At 52.5% G+C, this 26,415-nt stretch overlaps 1 protein-coding gene across 2 annotated transcripts in view; it reads left to right on the top strand.

The window, feature by feature from the left end:
* The first annotated feature begins 253 nt into the window (after positions 1-253).
* Positions 254-26,415, top strand: part of Ano1 (anoctamin 1) — a 90,391-nt gene continuing 64,229 nt past the window's right edge. For both annotated transcript variants that reach the window (XM_032891316.1, XM_032891317.1), the window contains exons 1-5: positions 254-457; positions 9,506-9,838; positions 22,246-22,344; positions 23,633-23,784; positions 25,156-25,210. In XM_032891316.1, the coding sequence (XP_032747207.1) occupies positions 350-457; positions 9,506-9,838; positions 22,246-22,344; positions 23,633-23,784; positions 25,156-25,210 (747 nt within the window). In that variant the 5' untranslated portion in view covers positions 254-349. The remainder of the gene's footprint in view (positions 458-9,505; positions 9,839-22,245; positions 22,345-23,632; positions 23,785-25,155; positions 25,211-26,415) is intronic.

Raw genomic sequence — 26,415 nt, forward strand, 5'->3', positions numbered from 1 at the left:
ACTTTCCCTTTGAGTAAGAATCCCTTCCACCCTCAAAATTTAAAAACAAAACTCTAAATGGGCTCTGACCCCGGGTAAAAATAAAACTCGGAATCCTTTCTTCCTGTGTTTAAATTTCTTCGGAAAATCTGACCCGCGTGGCCGCCGCCCCTGCGCTTATATCTTTAAGGCGGAGCCGGCGCGCGGCCAAGTTCACGGCGCGCGGGCGCCCTCGGGACGGGCCAGGTGGCGGCAGCGCCCGGGAGGTCGCAAGGGAGGAGGGAGCGGCCACGTCCCGTCCGCGCCAGGCCAGCACCGCTTCTCCGTTGCAGACGCCACCGGGGCTGTGGATGGGGAGCGCGAGGCCACCATGAGGGTCCCCGAGAAGTACTCGACGCTCCCAGCGGAGGACCGCAGCGTCCACATCGTGAACATCTGCGCCATCGAGGACCTGGGCTACCTGCCGTCCGAGGGCACGGTGAGTTCGGGTGCGGCCACGGGCGACCTCTCCACACCACGCAAGGCTTTGGGGTTCCCACCCACGCACGTGCGGCGGGAGCGCGCTGCTGCTGGGACCAAGTGCACGCGACCGGCTATACTCTGTGCGTCCTCCCACTCGCGGAACGCGGCGCCTGGGGTCCCCAGAGTGTCCCTTGGTATTTGCAGAGCCTGGCCCAGGATTTGCAGCGTCCCTGAGGTCCCCCTCAATGCTCTGCCCCGGGTCCCCAGAGTATTCCTGGGGTCTCTGCAGCGCATTGCCAGGGGTCTACAGAGTGTTCTGAGGTATCTAGTGTCCTCGAAGTTCCCGCAGCGCTGGACCTGAGGTTTACAGAGTGTCCCCGAAGTACCCAAAGTGTCCCTCAGATCTTCACAGTACACTGACTGGGGTCCCCAGAGTGTACACAGTGCCCAACTCGGGGTTTGCAGTGTCCCTGGGGTCCCAAAACTGTCCCTCTAAGTCTTTGCTGTTCCTGGGGTCCCTAGAGTGTCCCAGGGTCCCCACAGTTGCCCAGCCCGGGGTTCCCAGTCTCCTGAGCATACAGCCCAAACCTCCTTTCCAGGCCCTTAGCCAGGAGTAGCAGCGTGGTTGAGAGTAGAAATCAAGGGTAAGGAGACCACTGCGCCGCCACCCGGTGGGGCTCGAGTCCTGAGACTCCACCTGCCTTCAGTGCTTAGGTCTCCAGCCCAGCACAGCTGGCACATGCCACCCAGACTCAACCCAAAGATTGCCTACCTCGATCTGGTCCCTCATCCCCTCCCAGCGCCCTGGGCACAGGTAGGGAGCAGAGTGGAGCCAGTCACCTGGTTGGGGAACCCAGTTCAGAGGTCCCCTCTACCATAGCATTGCAAGCAGGGTCCCTGGTGGCACCGTGTGTGTGTGTGTGTGTGTGTGTGTGTGTGTGTGTGTGTGTGTGTGTGTGTGTGTGTGTGTGTGTTGGTCAGGAGAGAGAGTTTGGTTGGTTTAAAGAACAAAGTTTCTCAGGGCCTGGGTGGGGGTGGGGCACTCCCAGCAGGGATCAAAGACCAAAGAGATTTTTCTCTTCTTTTCCCCCTACCCCTACCCCCAGATCCCTCAAGGCCCCTTTCTAGGCTAAAGGCAGCATAGCTGTCCAGTGCCTCAGGCTCTAGCCTGGGGCTTGGAGTGGATGGCCCAGCTTGAAGGATTGCCCTGGCCTGTCCTAGCCTGGGGCTGGGAGCCTGAGGGCCTGGAAGCCTGAGGGCCTAGGTGAATAAACCCAGAGGCCTGATGGGAGCTTTGGCTTGGCAGCGTAGACTCAGGACAGACTTGACAGTCCTGGGGTCTCCACTGAGGGGCAGGTGGGGTTCTACTGGGTGGTACCAGAGTCCTGGGGAGACTGGACCAGGAACAGCTGTTGATGGACAGGCACCTTCCTGTCAAGTACAGGATGGAAACAACCTTAAGAGAAACAACCTTAGGAGCTCAGGGGGACGTTTGAATAGAGCTGAGAGTTGGGTCTTACGGGGCCTTACTGGCCCCTGATGTCCCCTGGGTACCCAGAGAGAGCTAGAGACAGGGAGGGCTCTGCCCCTTCTGGAGCTTAAGGAGTTCTGATGGAATGCTCCTCTGTGTGACCAAGGGACAGATGCCCAGAGTTGGCTAACTGTGCTTGCTTAACTCAAAACAATGAGGACATGGCGTATGTGTTGTTGGGGCAGGTGGGGGAAGGGGGGCGTGCTGTTAATACGATTTGGGAAATTGAGACCCAAAGGGCCTGGCAACTCCTTCTAAGTCACCTATCAGTTGAAAGACAGCTGAGAGAAACCATAGCAAACCTGCCCGTGAATGGACATGGGGTATGGGGGGTTGTAGGGGAGCTGGGTAGCATCCATGGGACCCAGAGGTGGGAACATGAGGATTCCAGTTAGAGGCACTGGAGAGCAGTGGTTGCCAAGGTAATACGGAGGTGTTATTGTAGAGGTCCCCATGGGAGGAGACATGAGTAGGAGCAAACAGAGTCTGAAAAAATGGCCCTGGGCACTGGCATCCCCATCCAGAGACCCATGTGCTCACACCTAGCAGCTACCAGTGCCCCGAAACCAAAGAAGTCATTGAGTTCTTGATCTCAATGTCTTCACAGTCCAGGAACACATGGGTGAGCCCTGAGGAGGTTGGTGGCCCTTATTTTGCCCACAGCTTTTCCTAGATGCTTATACAGTGTTGCAAGCTAGGAGGCTGTGGCTCCGGTCCACGTACAGGTCATACTCAGGGCCGCCATAACTCTGAAACCTGAGGTTCTGAGCATCCCTGTGCACTCCCGCCACTGCCACTGTTAGTCATCGGAGAGTCACCCAGCAGAGGAAGCTGAATGCTCTTGAAAGCCAGAGGGTGTGGGCCACACCTCCCTTCCCTAGAGGAACAGCCTTAGAAAAAAAAATCTCAGCCTAGACTGCAGCTCTCAGACTGTCCTCCTTACCGACTCTATTCCCAGGGAAAGTGGGCAGACGGCCCCCATTGTTTCAGTCAAGAGGTAAGACCAAGAGCATCTGGGAAGTCAGAGGCCAGGTGAACGGGACTGATTTCCTTCATTTTCTCTGTGACGATCTTTGAGTGCTTCAGTCTTTAACCCAAGTTCTCCATGGCCTGGGATACCAACACCCAGAAATACCTGCTGTGTGGGTGTCAGCCTGCCTGCTGGGACAAGGACATAGGCTACTTATCTGCCATCAGAAACTTCTGTTTATAGATTCCTGGACAAGCCCAGTGATCGGAAATGGATAGCTTGTGCTTGTGAGTCACACACACACACACACACACACACACACACGTCTGAAATAAAACTGAAGTTTTACACTGATATTCCCTGGAGTTGGGCATGGTGGCTTAATGTTCCAATTCAAGAGCTGCAGAGTCTGCGGCAGGACACTGGCTGAGAGTTTGAGACCAGCCTGGGCTACAGATAGGGTTCGATCTCAAAAATCAACCAAAGGGTTGCTCCTCACCAGTCTAGAATCCAAGTCTCTTGACCAGAAGCAAGATCTCGAGTCTCTAATTTCATCTTTCCCATTTTTAAAGAAGTTCCGAGATTTTTAGATGGCTTCAGAAGCACCAGTATTTTTTTTATCACAGGCCATTTGAACTCAGCCTGCTTCAGGAAGCAGAGATGGATGAAGCACATTTAAGGTGTGAACCCAGGGCCCTGCCGATGCCTCCCGCTCTGCCCAGTAGCTGGCACCTTCCTTGTTTGTGGTGCTGGGACAGAATCTGCTGTCCATCTTTCTCTAAAATCTCCTGAGGGAAGCTCTTTCTGGGAGCACCTCCCCCAAACACCCAGGAGACAACACTAACACATTCAACCCCTGCAAGTGTCCCTCCCGTTCTCTGTGCCCACAGCACATAGTGGTACCTAGACACAAGCTTCTGTTGTCCATTTGTACATGAACACACACACGCACGCACGCACGCACGCGCACATTCATTCCACAACATCCCATTCAGAGATCACTAAGAAACCCCTTGCCTTCCACAGAGGTGCCCCTTTCTTAACCAGAGAGAACATTTAGAAGTTACACATAAAGCCCAATCTACATCTCTCCTGCTGCAGTTGACATAGTGGCCTCTTTGTCCTGCTGTGTCCAGCAAAGGGACATGCAGAGTCACCTGGTGCCTCTGCACTTTCTGTGGGACTTACCATGTCTTCCTCCATTTCTCAGGCCCACCTCAGAACCAGCTTCCCAGACTCTAGGGGTCCCAGGCTGGTGCAGAGAGCAGTAGAAATTGCTACTCACTAACACGGAACAAAGATGTTCAGTGATGTGAGGCTCTTCCTCACTTCATAAAGCCAACGCCTACATAGACAACAGTTTTCTCAGTATAGCAGGACAAGTTACCAAGGGCCAGGCCCCTAGGAATGGCCACACCAGTGCTGGTGCCACATCCTTCTACCCACCCCAACTTGGTCAGTTTTAAAATCTGAACCTGATTCCCTACCACCATTCTCTTATGGCTCCCTCTGACAGTAAGGTTCTTTTTCTCTGTCCCACCTGCGTGTGTGTGTGTGTGTGTGTGTGTGTGTGTGTGTGTGTGCGTGCGCGCGCACGCGCACCATCACCTTCAAGAGTGCATGTGAGTGTAAGTGTATGTGCCTGTATATGTGTGTGTGTGCATGTGGTGTGTGTATGTGTGTACATATGTGTGTGTTGTATGTGGTATGTGTGTGAGTATGTATGTGTCGTGTTGTGGTGTATGTGTGTGTGCGCATGTGTGGTGTATGAGGTGTGTATGTGCATGTGTGTCTATATATGTGTATGTGTGTGATATATATGGTGTGTTTATGTATGTGTATGCATGTGTGGTGTATGTGGTGTGTGTATGTAGTATGTATGTATGTACATGTGTGGTTTATGTGGTGTGTGTGTATGTATGTATGTACATGTGTGGTGTATGTGGTGTACATGTATGCATTTGTATGCGTGGCGTATGTGTGCGTATGTGGTGTGTGTGTGTGTGTGTGTGTGTGTGTGTAGTCCCAGAGGTTGGTATTGGGTGACTTACTTTCTCACTCCCCACTTTACTTTTTGAGACAGAGTCTCTCATTGAACCTGGAGCTTGCCAGCTCAGCCAGACTGTCTGTCAGTGAGCCTGCCTCTGTTTCCCCAATACTGTGACTATGACCATGCCACGCAGATTTTTCCTTGAGTGTTGGGGGTCTAAACCCAGGTTCTCATTCTTGTTCTCTCTCTCTCTTCATGCACCAAGTGCCCAGTGAGAATGAGCAGTCTGATGGGCCTGTGGTAGATACTTCATGGCAACACACTGAGTCCTTCTAGCAACACTGCCAGGGAAGCCCTGCTACATGAGGGAGGGCTTACTGGCTTGTGTCTCAGGGAGGTGGAACCATGACTGGGGCAGTCTACCAAACCATGGCTGAGCTGGTCTCTGAGCACAAGCAAGATAAAGCCCACCTCGGCCCCCTGTGCTTTCCCCTGGGACTGGCAGAACTCTGTGGGAAGACCTCACAGGGCCATGTACACGGGAGGCAATTGCTCAAGTTGAATCTGGCCTTGCCTCACCTTGCAGAGTCCTTGGTGGCTCCCTGGGGTCATTTCCCCGTGTGTCTCACAAGAAGACTCTGTCCTTTTCTCTAAGTCTTGGCTATCCATCTTCTTCAATGGTGGCCATTGTTCTGACTCTGGGTGCAGATGTGTCAGGGCAGTCCTTGGTCTGGCCTCTGGGGCTCATGTTGAGGAGAGTTAGAACTTCTTGGAAAGGCGGTCCACAGGAGACTAGCGTGGCACCTTGGATCCTAAACAAAGAAGCCCCAAAACCAGTTAGAAGAGGCTAAAGAAAGATGAAGAGAGGGAGAGAGAGAGAGAGGAGAGGAAAGACCGTGTACATGCCAGGGGAGAAGGCGATAGGACAGGCAGGGCAGAGGGGAAATGAGGTCCCAACTTCAGGAAATACCAGAACCCCTGGCCAGCCTGGTAGGATCCCAGAACTGTTTGGAAATGAGGTTGAGACCTCTGAGCCCCCGGGTAAATCAGGATGCCAGCAAAGGCAGGTATGTCCTCAGCCACCCCCCCCTAGTCCCCCAATGCCCATCTTGGCTCAGCATGGCCTCAGGGTCTCCTTGTCTTCCAGGGCTCCCTATTGGGGCCTGGTTCATCGTCCCCTTTAAGGCTCCTCCAGCAGCCAGCACCTAGTGACTTTGCACTTCTCTGCCCTTCCTGGGAGTCTGAGAAGGACCTGCCCTTAGCCCCCAGGATGGAGCCTGTCTGCCAGTCATGCCCCTAGGCTCCTGGCCCATCCAGAACCCTAATCAACCAGGCTAATCCTCCTGGCAGGAGGTGGCCCCACTGACCTTCTAGACTCCCAGTGTTCCCAGGCTTGGACCTGGCCCAGCCAACTTCAGGGCCTGTAAGAAACCATTGAGCCCTCCCTGCCAGCCTCTGCTTACCAAACTGCCTGGTAACTCAGTAACTTCATGGCAGAATGGAAGCACTCTCCTGGTTATGTTCCTCAGTGCTAAGTTAGAGCTGGAATCTTAAGGTAGTGGGGTAGGGATTTGGTACCCACAGCATCGAGCTGGACACCTGTGGCCTACCCCCTCTCCCACATGTCAATCTCAGTTTCTTCCAGACTACGTGGACCTAGCAGTAGTGTTGCCTCCATGTGTGGGACACTTGAAGACAGAGTGTGCCATTCTTAGAAAGTGTGTCACCATTTCTGTGAAGGGCAAAAAATGCCTTGGGTGTGTGGATAGGATCCAAGACTAGGCCCAGCACCATACCTGCCCCAGACCTGGGGCCTCTGTCCCCCTACAGAGACATATACTCACCTTAATGACTGAGAACAGATGTTCATATTCCCATAAATTTAGCTCTTTACTGGGTCAAAGGGTCACAGCCCTACTCCGGGGCTGCGGCTCAGTAGGTAGGCATGCACGAAGCTGAGTTCTAGTCTCTGTTCTGCATAAAACAGGCCGAGGCTACACATGCCCCAACTGCAGCACCAGGAAGGAAGAGGCAGGCAAATTTGAAGTTTTAAGTCATCCTTGGCTACATAACAAGTCCCAGGCCAGCCTGGTCTAGGGGAGACCTTGCCTCAAAAGAACCAAATAACACAGAACCTAGCCAACCTTAGCCCTCCTGAGACCACACAGATATGAGGTGTCTCTGATCTATAGGCATCCAGGTGGTGTCACTCAAAGAGAACAGGGAAGAAACCCCTTAGGGGCCACTTTGTGTGAAATATCCACACTGCCCAGGCCCCTGTGGAGCTCACCAGGATGGGTGAGACCCCAGTCACTGTGGACAGAGTAGGTAGAACCCTACCAGTTTCTTGCACCTCTGGGTGCTTGGGTGGACCACAGGCCCTACTGTCTCTAGGAGATGTGGTTTTGAAATAAAGATGCTCAGTTGCAAGGTCATGACCCACCACCCTGCTCTAGAGCCCCCCTCCCCTCCTTCCATGGTCTGGACCAGACTCAGCTCCACTCTGCCTCCCCTCTCCCTTGTCCCCTTTACAGCCCACTGTGCCTCAGAGAACGGTGTTGTTCTGTTACTTCTGATGAAATACATGGCCCTTCAGAGTCACCTAGTAGGAGGGGACATTCTGAGGTTCTGAGTGGCCACACTGGGGGAGGTGGAAGTGTCTTCTTGGCTGCTGGTATGTCAGGGTCCGGGTCAGATCAAGGCCAGGCCCCTGGGTATTGATGGAGCTTGAGTCTCTGGCATGGGCAGGATTTGATAAAGCAGCTTGGGGGACAGAGGTGATATGGAGCGAGTGGTGAATCCTGTGACTGGGGCTATAGTGACAGGTGTCCAGAGAAGGGAGCAGAACCCATGACTAATACTGAGAAAGGCATAATTTCCAGTACTATGCAGGGGACACTGAGGCCAGGGCTGCACCCTGTGTGGAGGAGAGGGTTGGATCCCTGCCCAGCTTAGGATCTTTTGATATGGGAAGGGTTCTGGGAGGAGGCATCCTAGCTGTGGTACAGAAAGGGACATGTAGACAGCTGTAGTTGTTGGCCATTGTGTTGGGCCTCACATGGCACCAGGAAGATCTAGCTGGTGATGTCCTCCCCACCACTCTGCTCAGGACCAAGAGCTGGCACAGGGGGAAGGGTGGTGCTTCTGTGTAGCTGCTAAACTCTGAGAAAGAAACTGCTGTAATCAGGTGTTCAGGCTGGGCTGAAGCCAGCTCTGGAGACAGCTGGCAGTTCCTCAGCCTGTGTCCCAGCCTGGGTCGTGCCTGGCTCTCAGTCCTCATCCCTCCATGTCAGAGCCCAACATGGGGATTGGGTTTCTGAGGATCCAGGCTGAGTAAACAAGGGCCTCACACATTTGAGCTCTGATCATCCAACCGGCTGGTGGCCCTGAAGGCCTCATCATGCTGCCTGGATGCTGGCTGCCAGAGGTGGACGCTGTGCCTTCAGATAACTGCATTCGGTTCTGCCCTACCTTGGGCTCTGCCCTACACGTGTGGACCACCTCCTTCCTGGGGCTTTCACTTCAGGGACTTTAGAGCAGATTTTTGCCAGGAGTCAGACAGGACCTTCCCATCCAAAGATCAGGAGATCCTGTTGGTAACCAGGCACATCTTGGCATCCTCACAGGAGACACAGACCTTCTTCTAGAGCGAGGACCCCCATCAGGCCAGTCACTGCATCTTCTATGTATTTCAGTCCCTAGGAAGGATGCTGGCTCACAGTGGACATCTATAGGGGTAGCTGAACCTGGTATGGCACAGTAGTGGTTCCAGATCCCTCAGATACTGAAACCCACAGATGCTCAAGTTTCATATACGATGGTTCAGTAGGGCTAGGGGTGGCTTGCCACACAAGCGAGTACCTGAGTTTGGATTCTCAGCACCTACATTTAAAAGCTGGGCCTGAGGACATGTGTACAATCCTAGCACTGGAGAAGTAGACAAGAGGGATACTGGGCTCACTGACTAACCAGCCTAATGGGAGATATCTGGGTTCGGTGGGAGACCCCTTCTCAAAAAAGCAAGAAAGATGGGCTGGAGAGATGGCTCAGTGGTTAAAAGATCTGTGTACTCTGTGCCCAGCAGTCACGTGGAGGATCCCAACCATCTCTAACCCCAGTTTCAGGGAATCCAATGCCCTCTTTCTTCTGGCGTCCACAGACACGGCACACTCATGGTACACCTACATACCTTCAGGCAAGGAAACACACAAAAATAAACCTTAAAAAGAGAAATGAAAGCAAGGGAGACTCTTGTCGACTTAACAACATCTGTCCACATGTGCAAGTACAGGAGCGTGTGCACACCCGGGAAAAGGAGAAATAAGTAATAGGTGGGGTGTTTGCCTAGAACCTGTGCATGGGTTAGTGAGGAGGAAGTGGATGCAGGCATGAATAAACATTTTGTATCAGAGATTATATCTGCCTCCAACAAGTGGGACTATGAACCCTGGCATGTTTGTTAAGTGACCGAGAGCATGGATAGGTGCAGTACCCAGCTTGAAGCACGTTACTTACCAGGAGGGCCCTGGAGAAACTCTCCACACTGAACGCATCTCTCTTTCTCACCTCACAGTTGCTCAACTCTCTGTCCGTGGACCCTGACGCCGAATGCAAGTATGGCCTATACTTCAGGGATGGCAAACGCAAGGTGGACTACATCTTGGTGTACCATCACAAGAGAGCCTCGGGTAGCAGGACTCTGGCCAGGAGAGGACTACAAAATGACATGGTCCTGGGGACCCGCAGTGTCAGGCAGGACCAGCCCCTTCCCGGGAAGGGGAGCCCTGTGGATGTGGGCTCACCAGAAGCCCCCATGGATTACCACGAAGATGACAAGCGCTTCAGACGGGAGGAGTACGAGGGCAACCTGTTGGAGGCAGGCCTGGAGCTGGAACGTGACGAGGATGTGAGTGTGGCTTCGTGTTGGCTGGGGATGCCAGGTGGACATGGGCTGGACAGGTCTGTTTGCACAAGGCGGGTGGGGGAATGTCACCTTTAGCTCTGCTCTTGTGGCCATAGTGGGCTAGAAATGGCTTCTAAACAGTTCTGAGAAGTCCCAAGCCAGCCTCCTCCTCCAGCAACCACATCTGCCTGGGGCAGAGCGAGCCAGTGACTGTGACCTTGAGGTCAAACCATTTCCTGCCTCTGCTCAGTACCCAGCATGGGAAGATTTGCTGGGTCAGAGGTGCAGAGTGTGGAGCTGTTCTGGGGGTTTCTCCTGGATGTCCTTAGCCTTCTCTGAGCCTCAACCTGTGAAGAAGAGATTGGATTGGTCTGTAGAATATTGGGGTCCCTGCTCTGAAAGCCACATCTCCGTAACATTGCGTTCAGGAAGTCTAGAAGTTTTGCTAAGGTTCTGGAAAGAACAAAGGATCTTCTGTCTCTTATGACTGCCTGCTGCTGTGGCAGCCGCAGAGAGTAGCTCAAATCATTGTAGCTTTTAATCACTCAGTCAGTTGCTGTGTGCTTCCTGGTTGACATCTTTCCCTCTCACTAGACAAGAGTATGTGGGGAAAGGGCCCTGCTCTGTAAGTGAAATGGGCAAGTATAATCCCAGTATTCAGACTAGCAAGAGGATTGAGAGTTCAAGTCCAGCCTAGACTACATAGCAAAAACTATTTTAAAATTAAAAGGTGGGGCTGGAGAGACTGCTCAGTTGCTAGGGAGCTTGCCTTGTAAGCTCTAGGACCTGAATTTGGTCTCTAGAACCCATGTAAAAAGCCAGGCACCGTGGTCACACTTGTAATCCCAGACCTGAGAATGACTATTACCTGAAGAATGACGGTTGAATTTGTCTTCTGACCTCCACACACACATCTGTACACACCCACTGAGACTATTGCCCAGTGTGACCCAGTCTCAGGATATGGCCCACCTTCTTGGGTCAGCTCCGCCTTGCAGATCCTCTCTGCTTTTTTCTGTGGCAGTTCCTGAGGCGCATGAGGAAGTTGAGGGATCGGGCAGCAAAGGTTTGAGGCTGGCAAGGATGCAGAAGTCTTTACCTCCAAAGCTGGCAGCTAGAACCTGGGTGCCGCAGATCCTCTGTGACTTCTGTCACTTTGAGCAGGGCTATGTCAGGCTTTCTCCTGTCCACTCAGGCCACCCTGAGGCTTTTGGATATAGCACTGTCATGCCGAGTTTATTGTGCAAGTTGCTTTATTGCTGGAGGGAGGAGACGGTCTTTTGGAGGCTGCAGGTCTGCCTCCCGCTGACGTATCCAGTGCCCGCACTGAACTCCATGGCTATGTCTCTTTATATCTGTGAGTTTCTTTCCTGGAACAATCTGAAACTCCCGGGGGTGGGTCCTCTGACATCGGGTGTCTCAGACGGACCTGTCAGACCTCAACCTCTGACCTAGTCTTTCTGAACTGAAGGCCTCAGTTTCCCCATCTGGAGAATGGAGATAGCAACAGCCTTCACTCAGGGTTGGGCATGGAGTACATTGTTGTTGGCTGTTTGCTGTTATGTCCAAGCCAGGGATGAGGGTCCACACCTGAGAGAGGACAAGATGGGGTATACTGAGGAAGCTGAGGGCAGCCTGGGCTAAAGCAAAAAAGATAAAAGCAAGGAGGAAGAGGGGCGGGGGAAGGTGGAGGGAAGAAAGGGGTTTTAGTATGTGACAGCATCTCTCCTCTTTGCAATGAAAATCAAACACAGGGGCGGGAGTTGCTGACTCTTGTGTAGAAGACCTAGTTTTGTCCCTAAATGACCCCAATTTCACAGACAATTTGGCTCTAGAGCTGAATAACCCTTTGCAGCAGTTGGTTTGACCCTTTTAAAAAACAAAATATGAGGTGCTGTAGAGATGTCTCAGATGGTCTAGAGCACTGGCTGCTCTCTCACAGGACCCAGGTTCAGTTTCTAGCATCTACATGGCAGCTCACAACCATCTGTAATTCCAGGTTTGAGGGACCTGACGCCCTCTTCTGGCCTTCACAGGCTCCTGCACACACATGGTGAGCGGACAGACATGCAGGCAAATACATAAAATTTAGAAAAAAAATTGAAAAAGTAAAAAATGAAATATGGGACTGGGTGGAGCTCATCTGTGGAGAACTTGTCTGGTATGCCCAAAAGCTGGACTCAGTCTGGCACAAAAAGACAAAGAGTGTGGGGGGAGACCATGAGGGGCACAAGTATATGAGACAGTTCTGACATATGTGCATATGTACATGTATGTATGTGTGTGTATGTTCACTCGTGTGTATGTATGCATGTGCACATGCATGTGTATGTATGTGTGTTCTTGTGCATGCATGTGTATGTGTGCATGGGTGTATATGCACGTGTATATGTGCATGTATGTGCACATGGGTATGTATGCATGTGTGCGCATGTGTGTAGGCCAGAGGACACCTTCAGGTGTTGGTCCTGATCTTCCACCTGTTCGAGGCAGAGCCTCTTTGGTGCTCGCCACTGTCCTGCATAGCTTAGGCCATCTGGTGTCTCTGCTCCTGTCTTGCTATAAGAGTGCTAAGACTATAGATGCATGACATTGTGCCCACCTTTACATGTGTTCAGAGGATTTGAACTCAGGTCTTCAAACTCACATGGCAAGGGCTTTGTGCACTGAGCTATATCCTAGCCACCCTGCCCCTCACTCCCATTTTTGAGAATAAGGTTTCTCTCTGAGCCTGGTCTTACCATTACAGCTAGACTGGCAAACCAGCAAAGTGCCAGGATGCACAGGTCTCTGCCTGTCTGTGCCAGGGTTATGGGTGCACACCATCACACCCAGTTTCTGTGGACTGAGCCTGAGTCCTTCCAGGTTCCAGTTCAAACTTCCTAGGCAATAACACTGAGTGGTCTCCCTGCAGAGCCTTGAGGTTGTCCCCTGGTCCCAGCAGCCTGCTGGAAGCTGCAAGACTACAGGGCTGGCAGAGCCACACTTAGCAGCTGCTGCTCCCTGTCCTCCTGGGTGGAGCAGAAACTGTCTGGATGGGCTGTTTTGGGCACCAGTAGCAGGCAGAGGTATGAGTGGCTTCTAGCTGCTGAGATTAACAGACAGGGCCAGCCCAGCAAGGTCAGGCCTGTTTGGAGGTGAAGAGCTAATGAGCCTTCCGGGGTGTGCTCAGATTACAGGGAGCCTGAGGGCTGGCAGAGTTAATGAGAAAGCCTAGACCAGGATCCCCCAGTGTCTTCTGTGGGTAGGATATTTCCAGATCCCAGTAAGTACCCCAATACTCCAGGCCCCACACACCCTATACTTGTGACATCAAAGGTGCTCTCCCAACCTGAGCACCATGGCATCTGACCTTTAACCATATCCCTGGGCTCTGCCGGACTGACAGTAACTCTCAAGTCCTGAAAACTAAAACTGTCTGTTCCTGTGATGTTGCTGAACGTGCTTAGGGCCTGAATTGCCACCAGCCAAGGGACCTCTGTTTCCAAGGCTGGATGGGGAGGTGAATAATGACCTTGAAGGAGATGAGGTGTCCTGTGCTTGATGCTAGCCTCATGAGCTGGCCACGAGGCAGCATTGCAGAGGTCTCTAGCCCAGCTTTCTACAGACTAATGAAAAGTGGGTATATACCACACGGTCTGTGGTGATACCAAAGTTGGGGTCACAGTCTGTGCCCAGAAAAATGACCACATTAGATCAATCTCTCTCCTCCCTCCCTCCCTCCCCCCTCTTCCCCCTCCCCCCTTCTCTCCCCTCTCCCCCACTACCCCTCTCCCCTCTTCCTTCCAAGCCCTATCTCCTCCCCTTCCCCTCTCCCTTCTCCCCTCTCTCCTCTCTCCTCTCTCTCCTCTCTCTCCCTCCTCCCCCCACCTCTGTAAGGGAGGTCTCTAGCCCTGGCTGTTCTAGAACTGGTTTCAAACTCTTCAGAGCCTCTGCCTCTGCCTCTCTGCCTCTGCCTCTGCCTCTGCCTCTGCCTCTGCCTCTGCCTCTGCCTCTGCCTCTGCCTCTGCCTCTGCCTCTGCCTCTGCCTCTGCCTCTGCCTCTGCCTCTGCCTCTGCCTCTGCCTCTGCCTCTGCCTCTGCCTCTGCCTCTGCCTCTGCCTCCTCATGCTGGGATTAAAGCCATAACGCTAACACTCTGGGGATGGATTTTTCTGCTTTTTGCTATTAGGTTGTGAGTTTGGGCTGGCAGAATTTGACCCAGAATTAGCCCCGTGCAGACCAGAGCCCCTCTGTGCTTTCTCTCTCACTGAGGCCAACTTACTGTCCCAAAGTATTAGGAATGGCATGTGGCACTCCACCATGCAGAGAACGGCTCTTAGTGACCAGGTGACAGGTGAGCACAGATGGGTAGGTGATTTAAGGCAGCACGAATTGCATTTCTTACATTCTGGCAACCACAGGTCAGAAACCAGGGTGTGGGACAGAGCTGTACTCTGGCCTCTTCTGCTGTAGCTCATATGTCCCCTCCTCATCTTCACAGTCTCTCTGTGAAGGGCCCACCCTATCTCATTTTGCTTTATCTCAGCCTGCTTACATCTGCAAAGACCCTCTCTCCAAATAAGGGCACACCCACTAGTCTCAGGAGTGGCGTTTGAGCAGTTGTTGAAGGAATGCAGCCCATTAAACCCACCCCTTGAATAAAACTCTGCTCTCAAGCGGGGACAAGTCAGGGTGGCAAGAGGGCTTCAGCGATTGTGGTAGAGGAGCGGGGCTCGCTTCTTGTGCAAGGTAGGTTGGCAGCCTAGCATAGAACCAGGTCTGCCTTGATTGGGCTGGCCTGCCTTCCCATGGGGTCAAAATGCACCCTGTACACCCATACACCCACAGGCTTGTGCAAACACAGGCTCTGATTCAGTAGTCCCAGGGTTCTAGACTATCCCTTGAGCAGTAAAGGAGGGTACTTGTCTCCCTGGATGCATCCCCAGAAAAGGGCTCCCAACATCCAAGAATGCCCCTACCACTGCTCAGCCCCAAAGGTGGCCCCAGTATGACTGTAGCACCCATAGAGTGACAGCCCTCCACCCAGAGAAACCCAAGATGCCTCACAGAGAGAGCCAGGGTGGGTGAATGCCACAGGGGTCCTTCACCACCTGCTGCCCTTGAGGGGTCAGGAATCCCTAGATCAACTGCGTGGTAGAGAATGACAAGAAGCCTTGCTTGTCATGAGATGGAGATCTTAAGACCCTGTCTCTTCCCCTGTCTGTTTCTTCTTTCTCTCACCTCCTCTCTCACCCATTTTCTTTTTCTTTCTTCTGTCTTTGTTCCTCCCTAGCTCCCTTTTTGTCTACAATTCTCTCTGCCTCCCTCTCTCCCTCCCTCATCCCCTTCTCTCCCTCTTCCTCCTCCCCCTTTCTCCTCCCCCTTCCCTGCTTCTCTCTCTCTCTCTCTCTCTCTCTCTCTCTCTCTCTCTCTCTCTCTCTCTCACACACACACACACACACACACACACACACACACACCCCCTCTCCCCCCGGGATCAGCTTCCAGGGTTCCCATTAAAGAGACAAGAGAAATTTGTGACCAGTGTGTTTTCCTCCAAGAAAATCCATTAGCATTTTTGAAGCGGAGCCTTAAAGCCTGCTGGGCATTATTTATGTCTTCGGGGTCATTGCTAAGAACACCACAGGCTTAAGCCCTGGCTGTGTCTACTGGGGGCGGCTGGGGCCTTCACAGCCCTGACACTGCACTTGACCCTGCTTTGGCAGATTCTCCTAAGTCAGTGGACACAGAACCCCACCAGTGCCTGTTTGATCTCATGCCGCTGCGCTGCATTCGTGCCAAACTGGGGGACACAGCCTGCGGGAGACACAGCCTCTCAAGTGGGGGGGGGCATCACTCTATGGATGCTACAGTCAGGCTGGGGCCACGTCTAGGGAGTGAGCAGTTCGTAGGGGCATTTCTGGATGTTGGGAGCCCAATATGGGGGAAGCATCCAGGGAGACACTTCAGATGTCTCCATGCAGATGCAGAATCAGAAGTCATGTCCATGAGGAGAAGGATAGAGAAAGGTCTCCTTGCCTGCGGACACCCCCTCCCACCCTCTACAAGGTGACTGGGGAAGTTAGAGGGCAAAGTTAACCATGGTTCCAGGGTGTGGGTAGGGGCAGGAGTATCCATTTCCTGCGTCTCCAGTGCTTGCAGGCAATTCTAGAGCTTGATAGAACCTTGCAGCCCTGGGCTCCTTCATGTGACGAGGCTGTTGGTCCTGGATGTAAGGGGTCTCATGCCTTCTCCTATCCCTTCAAAACCAGGAAAGCAAAAAACCAGTCTGTGGGATTCAGAGGCCTGGAAGCAAGCTGCCTCCAGCCCTCCTCTGTGGGTTTCCTGGCAAAGTGTAGGCGCACAGCTCAATCCAACTCACCTCTTACCCTACTCCTGCGTCCCAGGCTGTAGATCTGTCTAGAAAGCCACCCAAAGACGCCTCCCTGCCTTTGAGTTGCTCACCCTAATATGTGCAGCACTCCCCCACAATCTCTTCCCAGGGAGAACTGGCCTCTCAATGCTTCGATGCTGACATACAGGCTGGATAGAGCCCTAACTCCCAATTCTACTGCCACTCAGCTCTTTCTTTGGTCCCTGAAGCTTTGGCCTCTGGCACTACTGCTGTCCCTCTAGCCTGCTTTGTTCTACAGAAATATGCTTCTGTGATCCTGAACACCTCTCTCTCTCTCTCTCTCTCTCTCTCTCTCTCTCTCTCCCTCTCCTCCCTCTCTCCTCTCCTCCCTCCCCTCCCTCCCTCCCTCCTTCCCTCCCTCCCTCCCTCCCCCCTCCCCTCCCCCCCTCCCTCCCTCTCTGTGTATTCACATATGTGTGTATTCCCTCCCTCCCTCCCTCCCTCCCTCCCTCCATCTCTCTTTCTCTCTCTGTATTCACATGTGTGTGTATTCACATGTGTGTGTATTCACATGTGTGTATTTACATGTGTATGTATATTCACATGTGTATGTGTGAAGTCATGTTTGTGTACATGCATACATATGAAAGCCAGAAGACAACTTTAGCTGTCATGCCTAAGGTACTTTCCCCCTTGTTCCTTGACACACAGTCAGTCTCTCATTGGCTAGCTGGTTAGCTATCCTGGCTGATCAATCCCCAAGGATCCTTTTGCCTCTGCTTCCCAGCAGTGGGATTACCAACTACTATGCTCCACAATATGGATTCCAAGGATCCACTCAGGTCCTCTAGCATGCTTGCAAGCACTTTCCTGACTGAGTCTCCCCAGCCCTTCCCACCTGACTATACACCTCACCCTGGGTAGGGGAGGCAAGTGGCTTCAAGTAAACCCAGTCCCATTATGGCTGCCCTCTGAGACCCTCTGTATGGCCAGGCCTACAGGAGTCTGCCAGGAACTCTGCCGGCAGCTGTTAGTTGGAAAACTTGAGGTAGGCCACAACCCAGAAGCACCCTGTGGAAGTAAGCAGATGTCCTCAAGTTCTCTTGGATACCTCCGGCCCACACCCATCCTTTAATCCTGCTTTCTTTGGGGGCTCTGTTTGCCAACACCATGTCAAGATTCTAGTTCTCAGTACAAGTCTTTTAATTTCTAGACGTTCTGTTTGGTTCTTCCCCAAGTTGGCTGTGTCACTTTTTAATAGTTTCCTGTCCTTTCCAGGCCTTCCTGTCTTGAAGTTTATGTCTGTAATTGAGGTGAGCAGGGCTGACCTGTCTGTCATCCATCTAATGAGCTCACGCTCTCCAGCCAAGAGCACTGGCTTCTGTCTCTGTCACTTGGTTCTCCCTGGCTGTGTCCCTGGGTTGTTTAAACCCAGTGAGCTGAGCTGGTTTTGTGCCCATCCAGGACCTCCTGAAACCCTGAGGCATTCCCGAGGCTTGGGCTGACTGCCCCAAGGCCACAGAGACAGCTGAAGCATCACACCTTCACGGGTGTTTTTCACTCCTCTTCAGTCCTCCTCTTCTCTCCCTCACTTCCCTTCTCCATGCTCCTCAGGGTAACTCTGAGGAGCAGGCATGCTCATGGGAACGTAGGGTGTTCAATGGTGTCTGCTCATTCCTGAGTTAAATCCTCCTGCACCCTCGAGTTCTCCACCAGCCACCAACCCACTGCCCTGGGGTCAGAAGAAGACCATGGTTCCTTCCCACCAAGGCTGGGTGGCCATTGAAGCCAGTTCAAGCCAGGCCTGGTCACCACCACAAAAGTAGACGTCACCACCCGCTGAAGACGTGGTTCTAGTGTCCTTTCTGGATCTGCATTTGCTATCATAGCATGGCTTGTGGCTCTCTGTCCTGGTTCCTGCTGCGCAGAATCTTGAAGACAGGGCATTGATTTTATTTTTTTCTAATTGTAGCCAGCATTCTTTGTTTTCCATGGAGGGTTGCCCCAGGGGGATGGCTCCACCTTCAATAGCAGCAGAGGTATGACTGGATCCACCTGCTGTTATCTCTGTCATCCCGCAGGCCTCGGGCCCAGGACTAGGGAGAAGCACATCCAGGGCCTGTCCCTGCCATATTTTGACAAAGGTCAACTGAGTGTCATCCACTCACTGAGACCCAGTCCATGGCTTCCCAGTGCCCAAGGCTTAAATCTAAAGATAGCAACAAGAGGACAGCCCTGAGGGTAGATGGGCACCCCTGCTCCCAAACCTACTCTTGCTGTGGACTCCAAGTCTCCCTCACACTGTGAACATGGCCAGTAGTACCTACACTCTGAGCACGCCAGTTAGCGTGCAAGGCTTCCCCACCCAGGCTGCACACTAGTGGCAACATATCCCAACCCCATGGGCATGCCTCACCCTCTGGGAGCTGTGTGGGTGGAGGAGCAGTGGGAACATGACAAGGGAGCACCAGATTGAGTTCCCATGCCACACCTGCTGCTCGAACCTCTGGATCAAATGTCTACAGGTCTTTCCAGCCCCTCATCATCCACAGGGGTACACTGAGGCAGACCAGGAGGTTTGAGAGAAACCGAGACCGGGGCCAGATGCTGGTGCTGTCCACATCTGGTATACAGTAGGTGCCTACTAAAGACTGGCCCCTCCTGTTCCTCTATCACTTACTCATTGAATACTCTGTGCCATGTGCCGTGTGGGTAGGATAGGTAGGCACACAGAAGTAAAACCATCTGTCTCAAGCTCACATCTGTGCAGGCAGCCATTGCCAGTGGGAATTAGCGTTAGGCAGGTGGGTGATATTTGCTATTATTACCTTGAGTGACTGGTACACAGGCCTCTAGGCATAAGGATGTGGTGGTAACTTGGTGCCCTCAGCCACATGAACCCTTCATGGAACCTCCCACTCCTGTCCTTTTTTTCCCTCCTCTTCTTCCTCCTCCTCCTCCTCCTTCTCTTCCTCCTTCTTTTGAGATGGAGTCTCATGGTGGCTTTGACCCTGCTATGTTGGTGAAGCTGGCTTTGAACTCCTGACTCTCCTGCCTGTCTGGGGTTATGGACTTGTGCCACCTGCCTGATCAAAGTTTTAGTTTAGTTTTCTTCCAGTGTTTGTTTGTTTGTTTGTTTGTTTGTTTTTGAGACAGTCTCACAATGTAGCCCAGGGTGACCTAGAAGTCAGTATGTAGCCCAGGCTGGCAACACAGGACAAGTCTTGAACTCTGCTTTAATCTCTCAAGTGCTAGGATTGCAGGAATGAGCCACCATGCCTGGCTCCTTCTGTAAAGGTGGCTCTAGAACCATTTCTAGTGACCTAATAGTCCTTTCAGCTGGGGCTCAGGATAGAAGTCAATAATTCCTTAGCTGAGCTCTAGTTGGTTTGACTTAACCTGTCCTCTGGATGGGGGCTTCTTGGGGACCTGTCCCTTCACAGGTTGCTGTGGCTTAGCTAGGCTGTCCCTCCTCCGTGCCTTATGTCCACGAGTTTGTGATTTCAAATGCAACAGCTAGGGTTTAGGAGCGGGGATAGAACTTAGCCCTTTGCAGCCTTTGACTGTGGCTGCAGAGACCTGGCCAGGCCCCAGGCTCCTCCTACTGTGGGAGTGCTGTGGTCAGGCAGGGTACCACGTCTTTTAAACATCTTAGTGTGCTTTTGCTAAATGGGTCCCACGACCCCATTCACCAACCAGATGTTTCCTTGGGAGAGACCCGAGTGCTCACGTCAACAGGGCCTACTTTCCCAGGGATGCTGGCACTGCAAAGAATATTTTGGGTCTTTGCGTGCAGGCAAACACTACACAGAGTGGAATCTGGATCTGTAGTGGAAAAGCTAGCCTCCACCACTCACTAGACAACAGACATGCCCCCTGACTCAGGGATGTCCCATGACATCAGCCTGTGAGTCACCAGGGCTAGGGACTGTGTGACAGGACTGACCAAAGCAGGCATGGCCTAATCTGTGTCTGAGCCAGGCTGAAGCTGTACTTAAGCTCCTTCAGTCCCTTGTATTGACTTTACCTGTAGGCCCAAGGCTGGAGCTCAACAGCTAAGGGCCCTGTCTGTCTTCAAACCAGACCTCATATCACCTGCTTTATAGATGAGGGAACAGGGTCTGGAGACGTTAAGACACTTGCCATAGACCATTCAGGCTGAGCAGGATTCAGATCGAGGCCTCCCAGGCCCATCCCACCTGCACCCAGGATGCAGACGGACCAGGGATTTCCATCCTAAGACTGTGGGGTGTCTTCTGTATCCTGGAATGAGATGTGTCTCTTCATAGAGGAAGAGCAGGCCTGTAGCCAAAGCCTTCCCTCCCTGAGTCTGGCCTGAACTATCTTGTTTGGGACAGAGTGTCTTGTAGCCCATGCTGGCCTGGGCTAAGGATGATCTTCAACTTCTGATCTCCTGCCTCTCTCTCTCTGGAGTGCTGAGATTACAGACATACAACACTTCACCCAGTTTATGGGGTCCTGGAGCTTGAACCCAGTGCCTCATGCTTGCTAGGCAAGTGCTCCACCAACTTTGCTACGTCTCCATTGTGAGCTACCTCTTTGTGCCAGGTGGGAGATTTGTGCTGCTGTGTGAGCTCCCAGAGGCACCAACTTCTTGGCATTAGCTCTGGACAAGTGTGCTTACTTCTTCCCCCTTCTCAGATGATCGGTTAATTTGATTGGTTGGTTGGTTGGTTGAAACTCACTGTGTAACCCAGAACAGCAGAAGAGCCTTAGAAATAATCCTGCCTCAGCATCCCGGAATGTTTTTTCTTATAGATCATCCTCAGATGACATTGGCCCATTTCTTTTTGCAGTCCAGCAGCCTGCAGGACATCTTCCAGCTGGGCCACTCACTCAGTCTCTGGTCCTGAGGTGGGCAGGTCACACTGGCTGCTTTGTACCCTGTGACAAACTCCTTCAGATCTCAGAACTGTCGACCCTGTAGACCCTCAGGCAGGGACCAGTCTTCCATGGGAGGTCTTGGGAAAGATCTGGGCAATGTCCTACATGTTTGTGTGACTACGTAGTTACCTATCTCTTGATAAAGGGCCTTTTCCAAGGGACATGTGTCTATAGAGAACCTGGGGCCAGTCATAGTACTTCTGTCTTTGGGGAAGCACAGCTTGGGTCTAAATTGGATGGGATCTGCTAGCCAAGAGCTGGTAGGCTAAAAGGACTCTCCACAAACCTCAGTGTCCCTTGTGCACTGATGCTTTTCCTTTCCAGCAGGGGATAGCAATCAGTTCTTGTGAAGCCATTAATGTGGCTGCCAGTTAGTAGCCCTTGGGTTCCCTTCCTGTCACTCAACAGAGAGACACAACTCCGGATTGTAGTTCATCACTGGAGGCAAGTCAGGCAACAGGAACTTGAAGCACCTGGTACTACTCACAATCGAGAGCAGTGAGTTAATACATGTGTGCTTATCCTTAGCTTGCTTCTCCCATTCTTATACAAGCTAAGATCCCAAGCCCAGGGAATGGTGCCACCCACAGTGGGCAGGTCTTCCAGTTCATTAAGACAGTCTGTCATGGAAACATGTTCACAGACCAGCATGATGTTATATTGAGTCAAATTGACAAAAATAACCATCACACTTGCCCCAAGTCAAAACGGCACTTGGTGTCCCTGTGTCAGACTGTCACTGTTTCAAGGATAAAGGTCAGAGATATGCAAGGGAACTGAAGTTAGGCTACAAGAAGGGAGAGAGGACTGCATGACCCCCGCACCCTAAGAGCAGTGAGCCCTAAGAGGCCCCAGTCAAGGCTGTGGAGTGTGGATCTGGAATCATGAATGGTCCTCTGTTGTTGCTAGGCTTTGGGGAGCTCTCAGTTAACCCCTGAAAACTTCCCAAGTGTTTTATACCCCTCAGAAGCCTCCCTGGCTGTGACCTGGGTACCCTAGGATACTTGCACAAAGTGCTATATAGAAGGAAGGTCCCTAGCCTTGCTGGGTACTGTCATGGGACTGGTGGCAGGCAAAGACAGCCACACCTCAACAATTACAGCTGGGTACCAAGGTGGAAAGGGGGTCTAACTGCCAAACACACTAATGGCCCTTTTTTCCCCCTCTAGACCAAAATCCATGGTGTCGGGTTTGTGAAGATCCATGCACCCTGGCATGTGCTCTGCAGGGAAGCTGAGTTTTTGAAATTGAAGATGCCCACGAAGAAGGTGGGTGGGAGTGTTTCTATCACAAAACACTGGCCTTGATATGAGGACACCTGGAAGAGGGAATGAGGACACAGGGGACAGAGACACAAGGGGAGAATTCCTATCCACTGTGAAACAGCTGACTGTGCCTGGCGTGGTCTTTAGAGACTCTAGGCCAGGGCTATTCAGGTGCCTTGCCAAGGCCCGGAGTTCAGATCTCAGGACCACAAAGGGGAGCTCACTGTAATGTCAACTTCTGAGGATTCAGCACCCTCTTCTGGCCATTGTAGGCACCTGTACACACACACACACACACACACACACACACACACACACACACACACAAAACACACTCTTAAAAGGAGAGAGTAAGAGAGACCACACCCTGCCAGGACACCAAGAAAAGATCCTGGTTGAAAGCTGCTGGCTCCGCCCCAGGAATTTGACCTGAACAAATATAGTTCAGCTTGAGGCCCGGCTTCTTTGATGCTTGTGGGGTCTCAGATAATTTATCAGATTCAATTTAATTACATTTTCTAGCTTGCTGGGATTTTTTCCTTTTAATCTCTGAAAACTTTATGACTGAAGAGCAGCCTGCCAGGGAGGCTGGGCTGAGTCCATATTTACGTGTGTGGGTGGAAGGGGGACCACTCCGTGCGGCTTCTCAGATCCACTGAAGCCGCTGGATTACGGCTCTGGAAACAGAAGACACATTTGGGGCAAATGTTTGCTAGAATGTGTTATAATTGAGCTGTTGGCCCAGCTCTCCTAAAATGCCGAGCTCTTTGGGTAGGCCTGAAACCACAGATACGGGGCACACTGGCCACCCCCACGCCCGGCTGCTCTGTTCCCAGGAAGGGCTATGTTTTTCTCCCCATCCAAGAATAGGCACTCCGACTTAGTCACTTTACACATTACCCTGACAAAAGCAACTTAATGAAGAAGGATTTATTTGCCTCACAGTTTATGGAGATACAGCCACAATGGTGTGGACAGCATGAAGGCAGGGGTGTGGGACAGCTACTCATGCTGTATCCATAATCAGAAGGAGAGAAACAAACACTGGCGCTCAGCTCTCTCCTTTTTTTATTCAGTCTGAGACCCTAGCCCATGGGGCGACTCTGTCCACATTCAGGGTGTATCTTCCACCTCAGTTAACCCGATCTAGAAACTTCAACATAGACAAGCCCGGGGTCTTGTTTCCATGGTGAACCTAAATCCCATCGTGTTGACAAGCAGTATTAACCAACCACCACAAAAGTCAGAGCTTGGTAGAGCGCCTCACCTCCCCGCCTGGTCTTGCCCACAGGTGTACCACATCAGTGAGACCCGAGGCCTCCTGAAAACCATCAACTCGGTTCTGCAGAAGATCACAGACCCCATCCAGCCCAAGGTGGCTGAGCACAGACCACAGACCACAAAGAGGCTCTCCTACCCCTTCTCCAGGGAGAAGCAACACTTGTGAGTGAGAAGTCCCAGCTGACGCCCCACTCCCCACCCGGAACAAGGGAACACATTCTTCTAAGCACCATGTAACGGGGAGCTCAGAAGAGGCTGAGGAAGCAACTTCCAAGGGCCTTGGTCACAGAGGAGAGAGGGATTGCAGTTTTGCCTCGCTTGGGAATGCTTAGGGAAAACGACCTGGGCCCTGGCTAGATAGGTCTGGGCTACCCAGCTCTAGCCTGGTCCCTTCGAGCACTGGTTCCTTGACACGAAGCCTCAGCATCCCCAGGTGGAGCAGCTGGTGAGGCAGCAATCAACTGAGCAAGAAGCCTCCCTCAAGGGACTCCCAAAGCCCTGGAGATCTGTTGCCTGGCAGTGCTGAGCCCATTCCGGACCCTTCCATCCTCCTTGTTCCCAGGAGGTGGGCGTACATAGCTACCTGGCTCAGCAGTGGCAGTTGGAAGGCCTACCCATGCCTGGCCTTGCTGGCAGAAATGGGAGGAAAGGCTGGAGTACCAGGAACTCAGGTAGTTTAGATGGCGAGGCCCGGGGGCAGGTGGCTTTGGGGTGTTTTGGCCTCAGGGGGCAAGGAGCATACACCCACATTTTAACTCAGAATAGAGCTCTATGCTCTGCAAAGATAGTAGTGGCTGTGGGGGAGCCATGCGCTGCCCTCACTGTACTGACCAGCCTTTGCCCAGTGGCCTCTGCCAGCTCAGGGACATGAGAGGGCCACACCCATTATCCATACCTAGCTCATTTCCACCCTCTCCTTCTCCACTAAGCACCCCCAAGAAACAATGACTTTAGAGATATTCCTGTGCCCCAGAAACCTCAGGTAATCTCTGTGTGACTCAGGGCACCTAAACGTAAACCATTTCCAGGGACAACCTCCTCAAAGCGGAAACCATTGTGTGGAGGGGTGACACTGTCATCTTCTTGTCACTGAAACAGGGGCTTGAAAGACTGCCTGCCCCCCTGCCCCGAGAGGTATCATCAAAACAAGGCTTGACTGAGAATGGTCACACATGCCTGCATTCGCAGTACTAAGGAGGTGGAGGCAGGGGGATGAGGCGTTTAAGGCCATCCTTACCTATACAGCTGGCTGGAGACTAGCCTGGGCTACATGAGACCTTGATTCAAATAAAAAGCAATGTATCAGAGCTAAAGGGTACCCTTAGTTCCCTTCCCAGCAATGGGAGGTCTCAGAGGCTCCCACATAGGGCTAATGAGATCTGCTAACCCCATGTCCAGGGACAGGGGGACTCGTGCCTGCTATGAGGGTGGTTAGGCCCCTCATGTTCACTGTTATTGGAGAGAGGATAAGTCCCCAGGCTTGGAGTCCCCCAAGGCCTACAGCAATCCCCTTGTCTCCTTCTGTTCCTACAGATTCGACCTGACTGACAGGGACTCTTTTTTCGACAGCAAAACCCGGAGCACAATAGTGAGTAGGCGTCCTGGAATTGCCTCATCAGAGGGGTGCCCCCGGGGACCCCAGTGATCATTTCATTTCTCTGAAACTCCTCAGGGTGGAAGCCAGCTCTAATTGCCTGTGACAAAAATAATTAGAATAATGAATCAGGAGGGCAGTGGGTGGCCCATGGGAGGGAGGCCCTGGCTGCTCAGTTTGGAGGAGGAGCGTGAGAAAGAGCTAAGCTGCAGGAAGCTGGGGGAGGGGACCTCCAGGCTGAGCTCCAGCCAAGCCTACAGAGCCCCCTTTGTCACTTGATCCTGGTAGACCAAGCTTGCAAGGGGCTTGGCCGAGGATGCCAGAGCAGGCCAGGCAGCCGAGCCCAGGCACATGTATTCGGATAACATCCCAAGGCCTTTGCCAGTGCCTCCAGCCTAGGTTGCAATCTGAACATGCAGGCCACCCTGCCCTGCTCAGGGCACCGGACTAGTGTTTATCCTTCAGCTGCCAACTTGACTGCCAGCCAAGATGGGACTGTGCGTGCCACAGGACCCAATTTCTGTCTAAACAAGAAATTTGCCTGGCAGTTAAGGCCTATTCTGTTCTCTTCGAGCATCCAGCCTGGCTGGGTCGCAGCAAGGGCTGAGGGGAGGCTGCCCATTTGCCTGGCACAGGGAACCCAGTCTTCTTGCAGCCTTCACCCTGAAGGGGGCTGACACGGGTCCTTTTGGTGAGAAACACTCAGACCCAGGGCAGGCAGATGCTCCCTCAGCTGCCTCTTCCTTCACCTGTGTCTGTAGAACAGTTCCCGAACCTGTGTCAGAAACAAGACTAATTGTTTGTCACCAACAGGGGCAGGTAGCACCCCCATCAGGACAGTCCCATGGGCACAGTGTAGTCCTGTTATCACTGATGTTAATTTAATTTTTTGCATGCCTATTAACTTATTTATTGGGTGTGGTGAGACATGCTCTACAGGGTATGTATAGAGGTCAGGGGAGAACCCAAGGGAGTTGTTTCTCTCCTTCTGGGGCTGAACTCAGATGGTCAAACTTGACAGCAAGAACCTTTCCCTGGGGTTGAGAGAGATGGCTCAGCGGTTAAGAGCACTGGCTGCTCTTCCAGAAGTCCTGAGTTCAATTCCCAGCAATCACATGATGGCTCACAACCATCTGTAATGGGATCTGATGCCCTCTTCTGACATGCAGCTGTACCTGCAGACGCACTCATATAACTAA

The sequence above is a fragment of the Rattus rattus genome, chromosome 2, assembly GCF_011064425.1.
Source record: "Rattus rattus isolate New Zealand chromosome 2, Rrattus_CSIRO_v1, whole genome shotgun sequence".
Lineage (NCBI taxonomy): Eukaryota > Metazoa > Chordata > Mammalia > Rodentia > Muridae > Rattus > Rattus rattus.